Source organism: Schistocerca nitens, chromosome 1 (assembly GCF_023898315.1).
Source record: "Schistocerca nitens isolate TAMUIC-IGC-003100 chromosome 1, iqSchNite1.1, whole genome shotgun sequence".
Lineage (NCBI taxonomy): Eukaryota > Metazoa > Arthropoda > Insecta > Orthoptera > Acrididae > Schistocerca > Schistocerca nitens.
Window position 1 is genome coordinate 133,285,389 of NC_064614.1, and position 21,509 is coordinate 133,306,897.

Sequence of the window (21,509 nt, forward strand, 5' to 3'; positions counted from 1 at the left end):
GATATTAGTTTTAGAAGCACTGGAATCTTGATGCTCCCTGCTTGATTTGCTTCTGACGCTAACTGGGGGTGGGGGAAAGGAGGTGGCGTCAGTTTTGGGTCATGGCTAAAAGTGACGTCACTCTAGTGGCGCCAGAGGAATTTGAGTGTTTTCAAGGGCAACTTCAGTGACGTTACTTGAGTGGCAACCAACTGGCGCGACTTTTATTGCATGTGGCAGCTTTACAGACGTGGAGCTGGCAGCCTCCGGAGACTTGACTCACCAGTGACGGGCGGGCTGAGGAACGTGGTGAATGGCAGCGCGAGGTATACGAAGGCGATCTCCTCCACGGTCAGCCCGATGCTCTGCATGTGGATCGTCAGGTATGGCAACAGCGCCGCCGTCGCTGCAACAGATGTCGAACTGTCTGTACTACTTCCTTCCTGCAGATGGTCTGCTCCCTTATGCTCTTTTGTCAACCATTCATTCGACCCAGAAGAGCAGTGCTGTCCAATCTTTTGGCTTACCTGATGACATGGAAGAGAACGTGTATTCTTTGCTGCACATGATACACCGAAACGCCAAAAAAACTGGTATAGGCATGGCTAATCAAATACAGAGATATGTAAAAAGGTAGAATACGGCTCTGCGGTCGGCAACGCCTGCATAAGACAAGTGTCTGACGCAGTTGTTAGATTAGTTACTGCTACTAAAAATGGAGGTTATCAAGATTTAAGTGAGTTTGCACGTGGTGTTATAGTCGGCGCACGAGCGATGGGACATAGCATTTCCAAGGTAGCGATGAAGTGGGGATTCTCCCATACGACCATTTCACGAGTGTACCGTGAATATCAGGCATCCGGTAAAACATCAAATCTCCGACATCGCTCCGGCCGGAAAAAGATTCAACGTCGACTCAAGAAAATCGTTCGACGTGACAGAAGTGCAACCCTTCCGCAAATTGCTGCAGATTTCAATGCTGGGCCGTCGACAAGTGTCAACGTGCGAACCATTCAATGAAACATCATCGATATGGGCTTTCGGAGCCGAAAGCCCATTCGTGTACCCTTGACGACTGCACGACACAAAGCTTTGCGCCTCGCATGGCGTCGTAAACATCGACATTGGACTGTTGATGACTGGAAACGTGTTGCCTGGTCGGACGAGTCTCGTTTCAAATTGTATCGAGCGTATGGACGTGTATGAGTATGGAGACAACCTCATGAATCCATGGACCCTGTGTAAGTAGGTTGTTTAGGTTTTTATGTTGATAACGCCATGTAGTGCTCTGTATGAAAATCGCTGAGTGCGTTGTGTGCAGTCTGTGGCTGGTTAGACTCATTGTTGGAATATTCGGTAGTGTAGTGTTGGGCTGTCGGATGTGAACAGCGCCTAGCGTTGTGCAGTTGGAGGTGAGCCGCCAGCAGTGGTGGATGTGGGGAAAGAGGTGCCAGAGTTTTGAGAGTGGACGATCTGGACGTGTGTCCGTCAGGAAAACGAGATTTGTAAGTCTGGATGTCATGAACTGATATATAATGACTTTTGAACAGTATTAAGGTAAATACATTGTTTGTTCTCTAGCAAAATCTTTCATTTGCTAACTATATGCCTATCAGTAGTTAGAGCCTTCAGTAGTTAGAAACTTTTATTTAGTGGCAGTATTGGCGCTCACTGTATTGCAGTAACTCGAGTAACGAAGATTTTTGTGAGGTAAGTGATTCATGAACGGTATAAGTTATTGTTAGTCGGAGCTATTCTTTTGTAGGGATTATTAAAATTCAGACTGCATTGCGCCAAAATATTGTGTGTCAGTTTAGAAATGATCAGAATAAGCAAAGAGAAAACAGTCTCAGTACGTTCAGTTTTATTCAGCGTTTTCAGTATCAAGTGACGTAGAAGTTTTACCAGCACTGTCATTCTTTACATTCAAAGGAGAAGTTTCACCTGCATGTCAGAAGGGGACTGTTCAAGCTGGTGGAGGCTCCGTAATGGTGTGGGACGTGTGCAGGTGGAATGATAAGGGATCCCTGATACGCCTAGATACGACTGTGACAGGTGACAAGTACGTAAGCACCCTGTCTGATCACCTGCATCCGTTCATGTCCAGTGTGCATTCCGACGGACTTGGGCAATTCCAGTAGGACAACGCGACAGCCCACACACCCCGACTTGCTACAAAGTGGCTCCAGGAACACTCTCCTGAGTTCAAACACTTCCGCTGGCTACCAAACTCCCCAGACATTAACATTAATGAGCATGACATCTTAGGTTGTCGGGTGTTCTGCGGGATATCAGCGTCGTAATTGCACGATATTTCGGTAGCGTAACTCGTTACCTTCATCAGGTGCGACCTGAGACTACTCCTCGAATGGACCTGGTCCAGTATTTATGCAGCGAGCGGGCGCGGGCAGCAGAGGGAGAGCCTGGTGAAGGGGAGGCCACAGGCATAAATACTGGATCAGGTCCACTCTAGGAGTAGTCTCAGATCGCACCTGATGAAGGTAACGAGTTACGCTACCGAAATATCGTGCAATTACGACGCTGATATCCGGCAGAACACCCGACAAGCCAAGATGTCATTAGATCGCCGGGAAAGCCTGAAGATTTACGTTATTGAGCATATCAGGGATGCCTCTCAACGTGCTATTCAGATGAGAACTCCAGCTCCTCGTACTGTTACGGATTTATGGTCAGCCCTGCAGGATTCATGGTGTAATTCCCTCCATCACTACTTTAGAGCCGGCCGGAGTGGCCGAGCGGTTGTAGGCGCTACAGTCTGGAACCGCGCGACCGCTACGGTCGCAGGTTCGAATCCTGCCTCGGGCATGGATGTGTGTGATGTCCTTAGGTTAGTTAGGTTTAAGTAGTTCTAAGTACTAGGGGACTGATGACCTCAGAAGTTAAGTCCCATAGTGCTCAGAGCCATTTTGAGCTACTTCCGACATTAGTCGAGTTCATGCCACGTCGTGTTGCGGCACTTCTGTGTGCTCGCGGGGGCCCTACACGATACTGGGCCGGTTTACCCGTGTCTTTGGCTCTTCAATGTATGTTTTACATTAACAATAACTGATGAAAAAAGAAAAAAAAGGTATGGCTGAAGACATATCTTTAACAAATTTAAGCAATTTAGAATTCACTAATTTATGATTCTTTATTCTCAAAAACACTATATATATATATATATATATATATATATATATATGTGTGTGTGTGTGTGTGTGTGTGTGTGTAAGAGCAGCTGTCTTGAAAGAGAATAGAAGCTTTCGAAATGTGGTGCTACAGAAGAACGCTGAAGATTAGATGGGTAGATAACATAACTAATGAGGATGTATTGAATACAATTGGGGAAAAGAGAAATTTGTGGAACAACTTGACTAGAAGAAGGGATCGGTTGGTAGGATATATTCTGAGGCATCAAGGGACCACCAAGTCAGTATTGTAGGGCAGCGTGGAGGGTAAAAATCGTAGAGGGAAACCAAGAGATGAATACACTAAACAGCTTCAGAAGGATGTAGGTTGCAGTAGGTACTGGGGTACTGGGAAATGAATAAGCTTGCACAGGATAGAGTAGCATGGAGAGCTGCATCAAACCAGTCTCTGGACTGAAGACGATATATATATATATATATATATATATATATATATATATATATATATATATATATATATATATATATATATATATATATGGACGTGTATGAGTATGGAGACAACATCATGAATCCAAGGACCCTGCATGTCAGAAGATATATATACGCTTTTTTCGGACACGGGTTTCCATCCACAGTTTATTTGTCTCCTGGTATCCTCTAAAATCTCCAATTTCTTTCGGTGTATAGGAAAAGCATAAATTGCAGATGGAAACATGTGTCCGAAACTGTCGTTCAGCAAGGAAACAGAGCACAGCATTCACAGAGATAACGCCTGTCTACGCAGCAGTTGGCTCCATCTTCCCCACTGGTGATCGTGGCAAACAGTCGCGATTACCGAATAACAAACAACATTACGAGACCTTCCGCCTACCGTCCATCAGCGAACAAAGTCACGTTCGCTGCCGAAGGGATGGCCTAGTGGGAGGGGCCGAACCTGTAATTTCGACGCTCTGTAGCGTCATTGGCTGACGTTTCTGAACACAGGTTCCCATGCTCGATTTTGTTCCTGAAGACACACTCTACAAACACTCGAAGTTTGTCGCAACGTTTCTGGGACACCCTATATACACTCCTGGAAATGGAAAAAAGAACACATTGACACCGGTGTGTCAGACCCACCATACTTGCTCCGGACACTGCGAGAGGGCTGTACAAGCAATGATCACACGCACGGCACAGCGGACACACCAGGAACCGCGGTGTTGGCCGTCGAATGGCGCTAGCTGCGCAGCATTTGTGCACCGCCGCCGTCAGTGTCAGCCAGTTTGCCGTGGCATACGGAGCTCCATCGCAGTCTTTAACACTGGTAGCATGCCGCGACAGCGTGGACGTGAACCGTATGTGCAGTTGACGGATTTTGAGCGAGGGCGTATAGTGGGCATGCGGGAGGCCGGGTGGACGTACCGCCGAATTGCTCAACACGTGGGGCGTGAGGTCTCCACAGTACATCGATGTTGTCGCCAGTGGTCGGTGGAAGGTGCACGTGCCCGTCGACCTGGGACCGGACCGCAGCGACGCACGGATGCACGCCAAGACCGTAGGATCCTATGCAGTGCCGTAGGGGAACGCACCGCCACTTCCCAGCAAATTAGGGACACTGTTGCTCCTGGGGTATCGGCGAGGACCATTCGCAACCGTCTCCATGAAGCTGGGCTACGGTCCCGCACACCGTTAGGCCGTCTTCCGCTCACGCCCCAACATCGTGCAGCCCGCCTCCAGTGGTGTCGCGACAGCCGTGAATGGAGGGACGAATGGAGACGTGTCGTCTTCAGCGATGAGAGTCGCTTCTGCCTCGGTGCCAATGATGGTCGTATGCGTGTTTGGCGCCGTACAGGTGAGCGCCACAATCAGGACTGCATACGACCGAGGCACACAGGGTCAACACCCGGCATCATGGTGTGGGGAGCGATCTCCTACACTGGCCGTACACCACTGGTGATCGTCGAGGGGACACTGAATAGTGCATGGTACATCCAAACCGTCATTGAACCCATCGTTCTACCATTCCTAGACCGGCAAGGGAACTTGCTGTTCCAACAGGACAATGCACGTCCGCATGTATCCCGTGCCACCCAACGTGCTCTAGAAGGTGTAAGTCAACTACCCTGGCCAGCAAGATCTCCGGATCTGTCCTCCATTGAGCATGTTTGGGACTGGATGAAGCGTCGTCTCACGCGGTCTGCACGTCCAGCACGAACGCTGGTCCAACTGAGGCGCCAGGTGGAAATGGCATGGCAAGCCGTTCCACAGGACTACATCCAGCATCTCTACGATCGTCTCCATGGGAGAATAGCAGCCTGCATTGCTGCGAAAGGTGGATATACACTGTACTAGTGCCGACATTGTGCATGCTTTGTTGCCTGTGTCTATGTGCCTGTGGTTCTGTCAGTGTGATCATGTGATGTATCTGACCCCAGGAATGTGTCAATAAAGTTTCCCCTTCCTGGGACAATGAATTCACGGTGTTCTTATTTCAATTTCCAGGAGTGTAGATGGACTTCGTTCGTCATGTCACCAGGAGTCGGAATCGACTTGATGGATTGTAAAAGAAATGAGAGGCAGCTATAAGTAAGACCGCCTAACCTTCCGTTCTGTAACTGAGAGTGAAAGTCATTTGTTTACCTGCTAATATCATCAGTATCGTACAGAAATTGCATCGAAGTATCCAACACATTTTTACGAGTTACTATAGCAAAAATTCATTGGAGAACATTCCGACTGTCTTTGACTTGGAATCCTTGGCATGAAATCCAACAGAAGGACATGATCTGCAGCAACCAAAATTATTGTCAAGAATTGCTCCAACAAAAGTTATGGTCCACATGAACCTGAGCAGCAAACGTAGATATTGAAAGTTAATGTGTCATATGTACAATTCAACTTCGTAATGTTTTAAACAAGACAATCAGGCGATCTTAGATTCTGAGTAGATTACTGCCATTACTAAGCAAGAGACCAGGCATTTCTGTAGAACGCACTCACCTCCATACATGACGAACAGCGTGATCTTGAGCATCACCAGGTTAGGGTTGATGTTCCAGCGTCGGAGCGTGCCAGCTATGCCGCTCATGTCGTCGTCGTCGACGTCAGCGTCATTGTCGTCCTTGCCTCTCTCTGCTTCTGCAACCTTCCTTCGCAGATTTTCCACCGTCATCGTGGTAAGCCTATCGAAAACGGTCGGACATATTGAAAGGGTACAATACCGCCCGACATTGAAAATAGGTACAACATACTTCATTATTTTTGTCAGAACAACATATTTTTTTCTAATAATAACTCAATTTCAATTAATACAGTGAAGCCGGATACCAGTGTGGGAAAGAATGACAATTTATTTATTTAATTGATCACATGTGCACTCCCACAAAATAAATCCCTACATCCAGTTTGGTGAGATCTGTGAAATGAATGAATGTATGGTCGTCTGCTAACCGCAGGTAGTGAATGTGAATATATGATCATCTTTGAGACGATCCTTTGGCCACCTTTGGTGGAACCAAAGAGATGAAACTTACCGGAGCTTTGAGTGCCTGAAATGTGGCTGACCAATACGGTAGCATGGTCTTCCCCCACCTCGACAGAGGTGCGAGATGACCTGAAGAACAGTCATGTTTCAACACTCTGCCGCTGGATCTTGTGTTGTTAAGACCTGTCTTAGGTGTGCTCCGTAAAGACAAAAGAGTGGAGACGTGGTATGCATATGGAATATTTAAGAGTAGTTTGAAATAATAATTTCTCTATTTCAGGAACTTTTGTGGGGAGAATTAAATGTCAGGCAGGTAATATTAATGGGATCGTAGTAATCTTCGGAAGTGACCAACGGTCACAATGAAACCACATGTAGCAATAAGTTGAAATACTTCCGTGTGCTTAAGTTAAGCTGAATTACTAGCGTGTGTACAATAAGTTGAAATATTTAAGAAATAGCGTGTGTACCATAAGTTGAAATATTTAAGAAATGGCGTGTGCAGGACTTGAAATTAGAGACGAGTACTTCCACGTGGTGAGTACCGTGTGAGTCTCAATCTGTGTATGAGACAAAGGATAAAGAGAAGTACTCGTCCATGGTATCAGTTGAGGACTCGCGTGTGTGATGAATATGCTCTTAATATTACTTTGCATCTTATGTTTCCGTGTGACGCTTGATTCAAACTATAATACTCTGAGAGAGAAGCAAGGTGAGTCAGCCTTTTATCCAGCAACGCCACTTGGCTTGCATTGCACAGGAAGACGTGCATATATCTACAGAGTTCATAGTAGGAAAGAAGAACTACAAAGTGGGGCAGTGTCGTGTGAAAATGGGATAAATACTAATTGAAGTGGGAAAGCTGAAAGTGATAGTGTTGTGACTATTTATTGTGTTGTATTCCTTGTTGTAGTGTGGTGTATGTCATGTAATTTGGGTATGTGTGGTTTGCATGGAAGAGTAGCTAGGTAGTTGCAGAGGTAGTGGGTTATGCATGTTCCTTTTGTACTGCTCGGTCTGGAGGAAAGTTTCGTGATGATTGTGAGAGTCGAAGTGTGAGAAATAATAAAAGATCCATCATCCTATCCAGAAAGTGCACTGTAGCGTTAAATAATTACGAGACCATAAGATAGAGATTCACCAATGTAAAGCCATGCCCACTGGGCGGAATTTCTCATGTGTTATTGTTGTAGGTTATAGAATTTGTGTGTTTAGGTTATAGAATTTATCGGAATAAATAAGATAGTGGAAAGAAAAAGATTGGTGGCCTTTTCCTTCGAATTGTATGTTGTCATGATATCCAGAATTTATAATGTGTGCGCCACTCATATTCAGTGCGATGGCCACGTGTTGACAAAAGCCGTTAAATAAAAAAGAAAGAAAATGTGGTATTGCCAGTGCGTAGTGAACAGTCAGAGTTCTGTAAATTACTGATAGTCAGATGCGTGTTTCCGTTGCGTATTATTCATATAGGAGGATAACTTGTAACTTAATTGTGAGTATGAGAGTTCATGTTACTCGATAAATATGAATGAATCCACTCGCTTGGCAGACCACTCATCTTGCAGGCCTGACTGCTTGATGCCACAGTATGAGCAACGCATGTGGGTGCCTCTCAATATAAGCCACAACAAGTATATCCCAGAGGTCATGGTTAACATCACGACGAAGACATGATGAATACCTATACTTCTTTTTCTTGTCCCTTTGTCCCTTATCTGCCCTGGGTTAAACGGATTTGGTATCGTTAATTTAAGTGGTGGTTGGAAATGTATACCCGAACTGGCTGCGGGTCGTGTTACTCGTGTGAAAGAGAGCGAAAGTTTTCTACATGTTTGTGGATCGTGTAAGTGAGGCAGGACTTGGGTACCAGCCCCGTATTCACCTGGTGGGATTTCGGAAACCGCTTAAAATCCGCATCCAGGCTGGCTGGCATACTGACCAGATTTGACTTGGAGTCGACGCACCGGAAAGTGACACTTTAACGCGCACTGCTATCCAGGTGATTATAATGAATACCTACACAAGTTTCAAAAAATCATAAAAGTAACGAAAGTACGAGAAAGTATATACTTATATGCCTGCTGTGACAGAATACGATAGGTATTTACAAAATGGCACAGAAAAAAATTGTTTCAGAGTGAGAGCGTATTCAAATTTAGAACAATTTGATTTACACTGAATGATTCTGTCGGTGAGCTGTTACACAACTTCAAGTCAGTACATAGTAGCATTACCCCTGACCAGCAAGAAAGCACATGCAGCCAACCACATGCGACGCTGTGAATGATTGCTATTCTATCTTCAAAAGCTATGACGATGCTGGTGAACGCCTATACAAGTTTCAAAAAATCTTAGAGGAAGCCTGTGTCGTTTTACAGTAACGCAAGTGCCAAAGTTACAAACCCCCCTCCCGTGGTCAGACGCAGGATACAGGACAGTGCGGAAGACGGGGTTGAAGAATAATTTTAAACAGTCCCAAATGGTCCCAAGCTGTAGACCGGAGCAAAAACCTGTGGCCACGCTACATTCCAAAGGGGTGGGATCACTTCAATGGCATAGCAGGCTCACGATGTCGTCAGAGAAGTATTGAATAGGACAGGGGGTGTCGGTAGTGCCAAAGGTAGTCAAGAACTTCTTCTATTGTACATCGCACTACAGACTGTCATTCTCGACCGCGAAATGTCAATGGATTTCATTGACGCCCTTTATGCCACCTCGTGAGGGCTTTTCGTGTCGATCCTGAGAGGCGTTGCGACTGAAATGTTTATCTCGGCCACCCAATAAGAAAACCGCGTGATTTGAAAGCTGAGCGTCGCGGTTCAGACTTCCATCGCAGAGGCGTCGGAAGAAGGGCTTGAATGTGTGTAAGAAAGGAGTGAGACGTCTACGGTGGCGTTAGGCAGAATTGTGGTAAAATTTGGTGTTAATGTAACGTCATTAACCCATCTTACACCTCACATAAACTTCTGAGCTTTGGCCTTTTCTCCGCACGTGTCAACTCTTTGCTGTTTGAAGCATCGCCAAACCCGAGGGTGACATCGCAATGCACCACGCCTTTGCGCCATTACAGTTGAAGGTTGTTATATACACTGATCGACACTCACGTGATAATAAAATTTGCTTTATTAGGTGTAGCCAGGACGCCACTTAATTTTACAACAGATAACCTTCTTTGGAAAATAAAAAGGCTTTTCTCCTGTCCAAAAATTTAGTATCAAAACACGAATATACAACCTCAATAAAATTGTCTTTTATATCTGAACTGATTTTACGTTCTTGGGTAGTGCTCTCTCGATGCTCTCCAACGCATGCCGAGGAGTTAGACGGCGGGACGAAGACTGGCGTATTGAAGATGAGCACCTGGCCGACCCGGCTGCGACGATGTTTCCTCCTGCCGGCGGTCCGCGGCGGATCGAAAGACACGTTTCCTTTCCTGCCAGCTATTTAACCCGGCGGCTCTGGTCTTCCTCCGCGGATTCTGTAGTGAGGTTGGCGGCCGTTGGCGATACCCGATTGGCGGATGGTGATGTCATCGTATTACCATACGCTTCGGAAAAAGGGGTCGCGCGCGTGCGTATTCCGCAGCTGCTTTCATGTTTGGCGGGAAACGCCTCTAGTGCTGGCTGGCGGAACGCTCCGGAACTACGTTGCAGGTGCGGCGTAAGTGTACGTTTACACTGCGATGCGATGTGACGCGACGCGACGCGATGCGAGGCATATTGGCCAAAGCGATGCAATGCGATGGAGCGTTCACATTGCACACGATACAGCGCGCGCGCGATCTGGCCAGCAATTGAGCTGTCTCGGCACGACGTCGTGTTTCCTCGACCCAGTAAATTCTTTTTTATTAGAAAACAGTGCTCTGAGAATTCAACGCAGTCGTGAATGGGTGTATGAAATCAACAAGAAGAGGAGGGCTTTAGGAGAATTTCATCATTTGTACAGTGACTTGAGAAAAGATGAGGATAAATTTTGGAATTATTTCAGAATGAGTACAGAGACATTTGATTATATTGTGTCGTCTGTTTCAAATAGATTACAGAAGCAAAACACAAATTTCAGAATGGCTATTACCCCTGAAGAGAAAGTTATGATCACCATCAGGTAAGTACACAATATTAAGTTTACAGCAATCATTTTATTATGAAAAATTTACAAATTGTGATAGATTCAAACTTTCTTTTAATAAATTTTGACGTAAATGACAATGAGAAATAAAATATATCACAGTTCACTCACTTAAGTATCAAATTTTTCAGAATCTTGGTGGCTTGAAATAACAATGTCATCAGGTTGAATTTCAGAAATGACTATTTCATTCTTCGGATTTCCAGCAATTACGATTTCAACTGGATTTTCAGGTGCATAGGGTGACATCAACGAACCTGCTGAATTTTTATCCTGGCTCTCAACTGAGGTGCTGGTGACAGTTTTCGCATTGCTGGCAGCAAACTCACTACAAAATGATAGCTGTCATCTTGCATTTCTGATTTCGACATGTGTTGCTCAATTAGCTTCAACTTTTGCTTCTCTATATTTAGCAACTCAGAGTTTGTCGATTTCTTGGATCTCTTGATTTGGTTTGTGTGTAGGGTGGGTGAGGGAGGAGGCATCAAAACGCTACCCTCTGAACTTACAGACAGTCTTGAAAAGCTGGCTTGGTTGGTTTCATCAGGTGAAACACTCTCTCTCTCTCTGTAAGAGCTGGTGAGAATGGTACGTCGTCGTGTGCGCCGTCGTGTTGCGATGCTGTTCTTTTACTGTGTTGAACATCAGTCTTCGTCTTCCGTGGCGTCATTATGTCAGTCAGGAAGGTCATTAGCTCGTACCACGGCCAATTGGATTGGAAAGGCGGCATGCCACCTTCGTCTCCTGAAAGTTCAGCACGAGTTTTTTTGAGTTCAGAGCGGAAAGTGTCACGTAGGTTCTTCCATTTATTCTTCAGTACCTCGCCTGAAAATATAGACGTGAAAATATGCGTAAATAATTTACTTAATAGATTTTTTGTCTTCAGCACATTAACTGCAAATGGAGATCCTACACATCCATCAATTACGCTCATTTCATTCTTTTTCAGATATTTGTCGGTTGGGATGTCTTTCCATGCACTGGCACAGTCGTTTCGGATGGGTCTAACTACACTCGCACAATGTGTGCATGAAACGTGCGCCACAATATGTGAAATTCTGAGCCCTGCCTTCTCCTACTATACCACTGCTTCAAACCGTTGCAAAACACATGTATGCCAACTGGAATTTTCCGAATTGTGTGGGGGCCAGTGATGGTAAGCATGTTCGGGTTAAATGTCCCCCTCATTCTGGGACAATGTATTACAATTACAAAAAATATCTTTCGCTTGCTTTACTAGCTGTAGCCGATGCTAACTGCAGATTAATAGCAGTTGACACTGGGGCTATGGCAAGCAATCAGATGGTGGCACATTTAGAGCAAGTAACTTGTACAATAATATTTTGAACGAAACTGAAAACTGGCCTCCGCTGAAAGAACTACCAGGTACTTCAGTAAAAGCCCCATTAGTGTTGGTTGGAGATGAAGCCTTTCCACTACTGGAAAACTTAATGCGCCCTTTCCCTGGACTGTCACTGACTGAGGAAGAGAGGTTATTTAACAGGAGGCTGTCGAGGGCTAGAACGGTGGTGGAACGCACTTTCGGAATTATGGCCAGCAAGTGGCGTCTTCTCCAAAAGAAATTGAAACTTCTTTAGAACATGCAGACATTATTATTCAGTGCATCAGCGTCTTGCACAATATAATAATCGATAAAGATGGGCCTGACATTTCCCTTCAATTGTCTATTGACCAGGACATAACAGAACACAGTGCTTTAGCAGCATGCTTCCAAAATGACAGAGCAAACAGTAGTGATTCAAGAAAAGCGAGGAATGTCAGAGAGGCCTTCAAAAACTATGCCAACAGTCATTAATGCAAATACATTTCATGTCGAAATTATCAAATACTACAACTATTGTGAACGTCATTTCATTATCAAAATACTGTAATAGTATCTATACACAATTAAAATTAGAAAATAAACGAAGTTGTTGGTGTTACTTATTTCTTGGAGTCTTTTATTTTACTTTTTTGTTCTCACTGTCTGTTCCACAATCTTTAGCTATTTCATTCCATACTTGACGAACAAAATCCCTATTATGGTAATATTTATTTTTCTGGTCCCACAACACGGGGCGTTCAAGCACATTGTTAATTAGTCTTTCGACGTCCATCGCAAGCAAGCAATACTCCAGACGCAAGCGCAAACAAGCAATCGCTCCAAACACTCGCGCGAAACGCAAACTCGGTTGCGACTACAGCGGAGTCATCGCATCGCACCGCATCACATCGCTCAGCCCAACTTGCAGTCTAAACGGTCACCGCTCTGTTTGGCGCCACTGTTAATCCAATCCTGCCCCTTGTCACGCGATTTCAGCGCTTCATCGCTCCGCTCGGCTCGGCATCGCATCGCATCGCGGGCAGTGTAAATTTAGCCTTATTCTGCAGCGGTAGCCGCCCGTTGTACTCGTATTTGCGTGGCTGTGCGCGCCACGGCAAAGGTTGTAGGTACCTGTGAGCCAAATTTCAAACTTCTGCCTCGCAATGGGAGACAATTATCGGGTGTCAGAGAAAGTGATCCTTAAATGCGCTGTGCGTTGAAGTTATCGGCTAAAACGTACACCCAATCACAGTTGCAGGTTGCCTATCTGATGGTTTCTAGAGGCAAGAAATATTTGTTTTTCAGTATTTCGTATAGTTATTGACAGAATTTAAAAAGTTAAAATGGTGTCGTCGTCTACTCATTAAAAGGTATAATCTTATGTTAGAAGTTGAACACAAGAAGACAAGTATTGAAGTTAGAAACTGTTAGACATCTTCAGGCAGTGTAATTCACGGCGCGCAAATTTATCCAGGCAATATTCATCCAGTATTTGAGAGAGAGCACTTAGACGACTTTACAGATAATTTTAAGCTTTTTCGAAATTTTTTTCTCGCTGACACCCCCTCAAGATAATGAAAGGAAACAAGTTCATTGCTTTACTGCGTTTTTGCTATTCATGCAGTAAAACTTCAGTACCAAGCATGACGTTTTAATTTATTGCTTACTAACTACTGACTCCCTTCATAACTCATTTTGAAGACTATCGAGAATACCGCTGAACGTAAGTGCACAATTATATCATTGTACGACTCAGAGTCCAGGAGATATGACGTCATAAACACTGAGCTGCCTGAAAAATTAGCTTAAGACATTAACCGATTTGTAAAGTAATCAATCGTTTCAAAGTGTGTTATACATGGAAATACAGTTCCTTACAGAATCTGGGATGGGGTTACTGGTACCATATAAAAGGTCACTTAACACACGATTGTCCCTGTGAGGTCCCCTAGATTTAACCCTTCGTGCTTGATGAGTCACATATGTACCATTAACTTTGAGACCGATTGGAGCGTCGGGACGTTACGTTACCCACGTGTGGATGGTGTTACAGTCAGGGGATGACTGTACCGAACCGAGAAAAAATCTAGACTGCACTACTCAGACAATAGGTCGCTGATCGCTCAAGTTGACTGCCATGTACTATATGACCACTTAACCTTACTGTTTCGTGTAATACACTGATTTACATCGTTCCGTACTTTCCAAAACATGTGCGAAGTAAGTGAATTTTTATTAATAACTTAACAATCATTTTCAGTAGAAATAAACAGCCAAACGTAAGCGACTCTATGCTACCGAATGCAGAAAAAAGAAGAAAAAAACACTGTCCGAACAGGCCCAACGGCACCGACCGACCGTCTAGTCATCCTCAGACCTTCGGCGTCATCGAATGCAGATACGGAAGGGTACGTGGTCAGCATACCGCTCTCCCAGCCGTTGTCAGTTTTCGTGACCGTTGCCGGTACTTCTCAATCGAGTAGTTCCTCAGTTTGCCTCACGAAGGCTGAGTGCACCCCTTTTGCCAAGACCACTCGGCAGACCCGGAGGGGCACCCATTCAAGTGATAGCCAAGCCCCACAGCGCTTAACTTCGATGATCTGACGGGAACTGGTGTTACCACTGCGGCAAGGACGTTGGCGAATGCAGGCAAACATACCTCAAAACACAGAAATTCTGGGAGTGATTCCGATATTGCAGCATACAATGTAAGACTGCAAAATTGGTTTGCTGTGCTTGTAATTTACATGGTGCCATACCATGCTTTCTCATGGCAAGTACGGCTCTGTTACTTATAAACTTATAACATTTGTTGAAACTTAAAATATAAAAAGTATGTTTTCGTACACTGTCAATATTCAAATAAACTATTACAGGCAAATGTAATGCCTTAGTTATGTTATTTCCCACCAAAGCTTGTTTATGTCTAAAATCGCTCACTCAACAGAAAATGGTACCCCTTATTGATGTATCGGACATACACTGCATCACAAAAAGATGTGAAGCACGCAGAAGTCATGGTCGCATGTCATGTACACAGTGTGAACAAAATAATGGAAACACAAAAACACAATACATTACTACGCCTAATATGGTGCTGGAAAACAGTTGGCATTCAAATCAACTTGAATGGATAAATACAGGACCCATATGCTTTGAAGTGAATCTTATACCATTCTTCCTGCAAACTGGTGGCAAGTTCAGGTAACGATGATGGAAGCAGATAGCTGTCACGTACCCTCCTCTCCAAAGTAGACCACAAAGGCTCAATAATATTCAGATCCGGTGACTGTTGTGGCCAGGGGAGATGCTACAGTTGATCTATGTGCTGATAAAAGCAGTCTGGATAATACAAGCGCCGGCCGGAGTGGCCGTGCGGTTAAAGGCGCTGCAGTCTGGAACCGCAAGACCGCTACGGTCGCAGGTTCGAATCCTGCCTCGGGCATGGATGTTTGTGATGTCCTTAGGTTAGTTAGGTTTAACTGGTTCTAAGTTCTAGGGGACTAATGACCTCAGCAGTTCAGTCCCATAGTGCTCAGAGCCATTTGATAATACAAGCTGTGAAATCAGGCGCCCTGTCGTCTTGGAAAACAGCATACCCACTAATGAACATATATTGTACCATGTAACGAACCTGGTGAGCCAAAATTGTCACATAATCCTTGGCAGTAATACGACCTCTTCAGATGTTCAAATGTATGTGAAATCTTATGGGACTTAACTGCTAAGGTCATCAGTCCCTAAGCTTACACACTACTTAACCCAAATTATCCTAAGGACGAACACACACACCCATGCCCGAGGGAGGACTCGAACCTCCGCCAGGACCAGCCGCACAGTCCATGACTGCAGTGCCTCAGACCGCTCGGCTAATCCCGCGCTGCAATACGACCTCTCAGAGTAACCATGTGGCACATGGAATACCATGGTACGGCTGTCCAAATCGTCACTTCCCCCCCACCCCTCAAATAGTTCATTCTTGGCAGTAAGTAGTCTGCATAGTAAGCTTGGGACTGAGTATGCCGGACGTAAGTTTGGCCAGATCCTGCAAATAGTGTGATACAAGATTCATCGGACCAGACGACTTTTCCCGTTTGCTCCACAGTCCAGGTTTTATGGCTTTGGCTCCACGTTTTGCTGTTACGGGGATTTGTGTCACTTATGAATGGTTTCAGAATTCCAGATCAACCTGCAATTCCCTGATTAAGGAGTTCCATACGTGTTGTTTTCGTGCTGAAAGAGTTCTCGAGTGCGACATTCAGTTCTGAAGTGACTTTTGCAGCTGTCTTCATTTTACGAGAGCTATTCAGCAAGTAGGGAACGTTTCCGTCTGACGCCGCTAGGCACGCGTCGATAGCGTATATTTTTGTATGTGCGTGCTCGACAGCTCAGTCGGCATCCGTCGATGAGAGCAGGGACGTCTCTGCACGTCTGGTTTTTTCGATATTCGAATTTGAAATGTGCGCTGCAATCGAAAATCCCTCTAGTTGTGAGGTGCGGTCTGTGATAAGGTTTTTGTTGGCAAAAAAACCTAAAACCTATAGAAATTTATCGGGAACTGTGCGAAGTGTACGAAACAATGTAATGAGTGAATGTTCTGTCCGGAAATGGTGCATTCGGTTTAAAAATGGCCGAACCAAAGTTCATGATGAAGAGAAGAGTGGACGCCTGAGCATTGTGACTGACGATCTTGTCGCTAAAGTTGATGAAACGATTCGTGAAAACCGTCGCTTCAAAATAACGGAGCTTCCGTTTTCTTTTCCACAAGTTTCACGGACTTTGTCGTTTGAAATTGTCACTCAAAATCTAGGCTACCACAAATTTTGTGCACGATGGTCGCCCAAAATGCTTACAGACCATCATAAAGAACAGCGAATTGGGGCAACGTTGACATTTCTGGAGGCCTGCCACAAACATGGTGATTCATTACTGGATCGAATCGTAACCGGTGACGAGACTTGGGTGAAACACGTCAATTGCGAGACAAAATTACAGTCCATGGAGTGGGGGCACACAAGGTTCCCCCAAAAACCAAGAAAATGTTTGCAAACATTGTCAGCAAGGAAGTTGATGGCGACAGTGTTTTGGGATAGGCAAGGTGTGCTTCTTATTGATTTTCTCGAACGTGGAGCAACCATAAATTCTGCCCAGTACTGTCAAACTTTGCACAGCCTTAGAAGAGCAGTTCAAAACAAACGCCGAGGAAACCTGACGTCAAAATTTTGTGTTTGCACGACAATGCCCGACCTCACACGGCAAACCGCTCTAAAGAACTCCTTAATTCATTCAAATGGGAAATTTTCCCTCATCGGCCCTACAGCCCCGATCTTGCACCAAGCGACTTCCACTTGTTTCCTAAGATGGAAGAACTGGCTTGCAACGCAGCACTTTGATGACGACGCGGAACTCCAGGCGGGCGTGACTCATTGGCTGAAGTCTCAGGGGACAGAATTTTACGCCGAAGGTCTTTCAAAAGCTTGTCCACCGCTATCATAAGTGCCTCAGTGTGTTTGGTGACTATGTGGAAAAGTAGTATGTCAGTCGCTCGCTCTTTCAGGTGTATGTAATAAAATGTATTTTTAGTTTTTTTCTATCAAAACATTCCCTTCTTTCTGAATAGCCCTCGTATTTTTCTCACGATACACTTCAATAACTGTCTGTCACGATAACTCCGAACACACTTTTGTCCACGTTGCGACTTATCGAATGATGTTTTTCCGCTTTCCTTGAATGCGATATAGATTCTCGATACTCTGACTCTTGAAACAACAAACATTTCAGCTACTTTGGATATGGAAGCACCCACTGTACGAGCACCAGCAATTTGTCCTCTTTCGAATTCACTTAGCTCTATGCTATGTTTGAGCACGAATTTCTCTCTGTGCTTTCACATATTTTGTCCAACAGCTGTAACTTCATACACATACACACCATCAACATGTAAGTATTTGATTAGAGTTGCAATTCTCTGTGACAGGTAGAACAGCCACTAAATGCGTTAGCGTTGTTCGTGTTTATTGTAGTTGCCAGGCCTGTTACTAGGGTATACAAGGGAGAGTGAGCGATTTCAGATGTTAACTGACCACTGTGAAGGACACGGAGTTCCCGCATACTCGTGTGAGACATCGTTAGCAGCATGTAACAGAGTCTGAAGGGGGCCTCAGTGTGAGTCTCCATTTGGCCGACTGGTCGAATAGCGCAACATCCAGATTTGTGGGGCGTTCGGTTTTCGCAGTGGACCGAGTGACAGGAAGGATCACCGTAGTGTGCGTGCATCAAGCACATCTGCGCCTGCCATCTGAGAAAAAGTTTCCACACCCCTGCAGCACTCTGCGTCACCGCGCACCATTGGCCAGAGACTAGCAGCGCTGGAATAGTGAGCTATAGTCTAATGCTTAGGCTGCCATCAGAATACGAAAGGACTAGTAGGGGATTACCATCGATGAGTAGGCTGTCGATACCACCGCGGCACAAACGGCCATGTTTTAATTCATGCTGTGAAACACGGACTGCTGACGATTGGCGTCGCAATGTGTTTTAGCCAGGAATCGCGGTTCTGCTCTGCACCGGGTGACTGTCGTCGGCGAGTATGGTGGAGTCCTGGAGAAAGGCCCCGTTCTTCCAATGGTTTGGAGACGCGCAGTGGTGTTACTCCAGGCATCATGTTGTGGGGAAGTACTGAATGTGTCTTCAGCTGGTAATGATTGAGGGAACTCGGATGGCACAAATGGAAATGTTGTGTGGCTAGGGCCTCCGGTAGGGTAGACCGGTCGCCTGGTGCAAGTCTTTCGGTGTTTCGAGTTGACTCCAATTCGGCGACTTTGGTGTCGATGGAGATTAAATGACGATGACAAGGACAACACAACACCCAATCCCTGAGCGGAGAAAATCTCCGACCCAGCCGGGAATCGAACCTGGGCCATTAAGTATGACCACTCAGCCACCAGAGGCGGACGATGGCACAAATGTACGACACGGACGGATGTCCTTGTACGCTATGTCTCATGCGGCAGTGGTGGCATTTTCCCACAGGACATTGGGCACGTGTCTCTGTGACCTGTCTACATATGTTGTGGTACTCCCTTGGCCAGCAAGATGTATTCCCGGTATAAAATATGTGGAATCAGCTCGGATGTCAACTCTGTCCCAGCACCAGTGTCCAGGACATAAACGACGAATGACAACACTCGTGGGCCAGCTTGCCTCAGGAGAAGATACAATGGCTTTATGAAGCAGTGCACAAACGAATCAGTGCATGGATTCAAGCCCCAGAGGGTGCAACTTCATACTGACAAGTGGGCTCACACCACCAAGTTCTTTTCATCATTAACTCGATTTTGTAGTCATTGAAATAACATTACACACCCTTCAACCCATGGAGTCTCACTTTGTATCCTCCTTCCCTTTGAATGCTTCACCTTTCTTCTCAGTAATGGTATGTGTCTCACTTCCAACTGTGTAGAAAAATAGAGAAATTAAAAAGAAATATCTCGGTATGAAAATCTAATAACTGTATTTAAAGGAAACTATTATATTTCTGAAAGATATAACCATCGTTTGACTGTTTTATTTCATAACATAGATTTCGAACTTGGCCATTATCTAGTGTTACAACTGCAACAGATTAAAGCACAATAAAAGTACAAGTATCAGACAAAGTATCAGAAAAATAGCAGGGGAAAAAAGTTAAATCAATGTATGGGGTGCATGATATGTTCTCTTACTTACGTATTATAAATCATTAGACTTGACTAGAACTCGCGTCATCGTCAAAACATGTATCTTCGATTATATTAACCAATTTTATCAAAAGTAAATGCGAGAACATTTGTGTAATATCAACTGAGTCGTGCTCATTGCCAGTAAATTAGCATATTACACAAGTCTTCTCGAATTTACTTTCGACAAAATTGGTTTATATAATCGAAGATACATCTTTTGCCGATGACTTGCATTCTACGTAAGTCTAATGATTTATAATATGTAAGTAGGAGAACAAATCATGCAGCCCATACCTTGATTGAACTTCGCCCTGCTATTTTTCTGATACTTGTACTTTTATTGTGCTTTGATCTGTTGCAGTTGTAATACTTGATAATGGCCTAAGGCCGAAATCTAGATTGTTAAATGAAACAGTTAAATGGCGGTTACATCTTTCAGAAAGTTTTATATGACTGTGGCTCCATACAACAGTAAAATCAGAAACTATTACTGTCTTAACATCTCAAAAACCTGTACAAATTCAATTTCAGCCACAAAAGATTAACATTTGTATGATTGTATTACTCTTGTTGTACCTCCATATTCTGTGAAAATGATGCGTTGGTTAAATTAATGAATCAACGGCTAATTTATTTCATGATATTCCATCCGAATTGAAACCATTATTCACTCTAGAAACAGTCGCTGATGTGAAGCAAGGAACAAAGCGAAATGATTACTCAGTCTACATACCTTCCCTTCTCAATAGTTTGCGTAGTAGAGAAAGACAGATGAAACGGTCTTCAGTACAGTGCTGTATGACGCGCGCATAAACTACATGGCTCCGACCAAGCGTATCTGTGGTGGACACCTCGTCGTACGATTCGCCGTGGCAGCTACGACCAACCAGCTATGTGTATGGCGAGTGGGACGCTTCTGATCCTGCAGAGAGCAGCGGTTGCCGCGGAGCACTGTGGGGAAAACAAAAACAATCGTAAATCAGACACCAACGCAAGATTTGCGGCCTGCCCTAACCCGCGTCGTCACCCCATCTTACCGCCCCCCCCCACCCCCACTAAGGCGCATTATCTCCAGGAATCCCCGTCTTTAGAGGAGCCGGAGATTCTAGGCATAACGCTTCTTACACGGCGAATAAAATCCTGAGCGTCAGAGGATTACTTCAAGGACCATTCAATGAGTAATTCAACACATTTTTTCTGTCAAAACAGAATGGTTTTATTCGTGATTTAAATACGTCGTATTGTTTCCCAATTCTTTGGCTATAAAATCCTATTTTTGATCGTAATCTCCGTTCAGTGCTATGGCCTTACGCCACCTTAATGTGAGAGCCCGTATGGTGTCACGGTACCTCTCTACTAGTCTGCATCCCAATTAATTTCTTTCTGCATCAGTAACTAACCCATCGCTGCTCCACTGCATACTGTTAACGAAGCGCCGGGCCTACGGAATAGGTTCCCAGATCTATTAGTGGCTCCCAGAGATTCAAAGTAAAAGAACCCTGAACCCTGTCCGCGACGGTGAGTGCTAATCAGAGACAAGGGCATCGCCAGGATTGCCCTAGGAAAGTGTGAAAGGCGCCTCTGGTTCCGTATACAGGGTGAGTCACCTAACATTACCGCTGGATATATTTCGTAAACCACATCAAATACTGACGAATCGATTCCACAGACCGAACGTGAGAGAGGGGCTAGTGTAATTGGTTAATACAAACCATAAAAAAATGCACGGAAGTATG

General features: G+C 44.8%; 1 protein-coding gene across 1 annotated transcript in view; it reads right to left on the reverse strand.

The window, feature by feature from the left end:
- The window catches only part of LOC126213416 (uncharacterized), a 156,728-nt gene extending 136,073 nt beyond the window's left edge, over nt 1-20,655 (reverse strand). The window contains exons 1-3 of the mRNA XM_049941463.1: nt 20,507-20,655; nt 6,114-6,295; nt 263-385 (exon numbers count right to left, since the gene is read on the reverse strand). Coding sequence (XP_049797420.1) covers nt 263-385; nt 6,114-6,285 — 295 coding nt within the window. The 5' untranslated portion in view covers nt 6,286-6,295; nt 20,507-20,655. The remainder of the gene's footprint in view (nt 1-262; nt 386-6,113; nt 6,296-20,506) is intronic.
- Between the last annotated feature and the right edge of the window lie 854 nt (nt 20,656-21,509).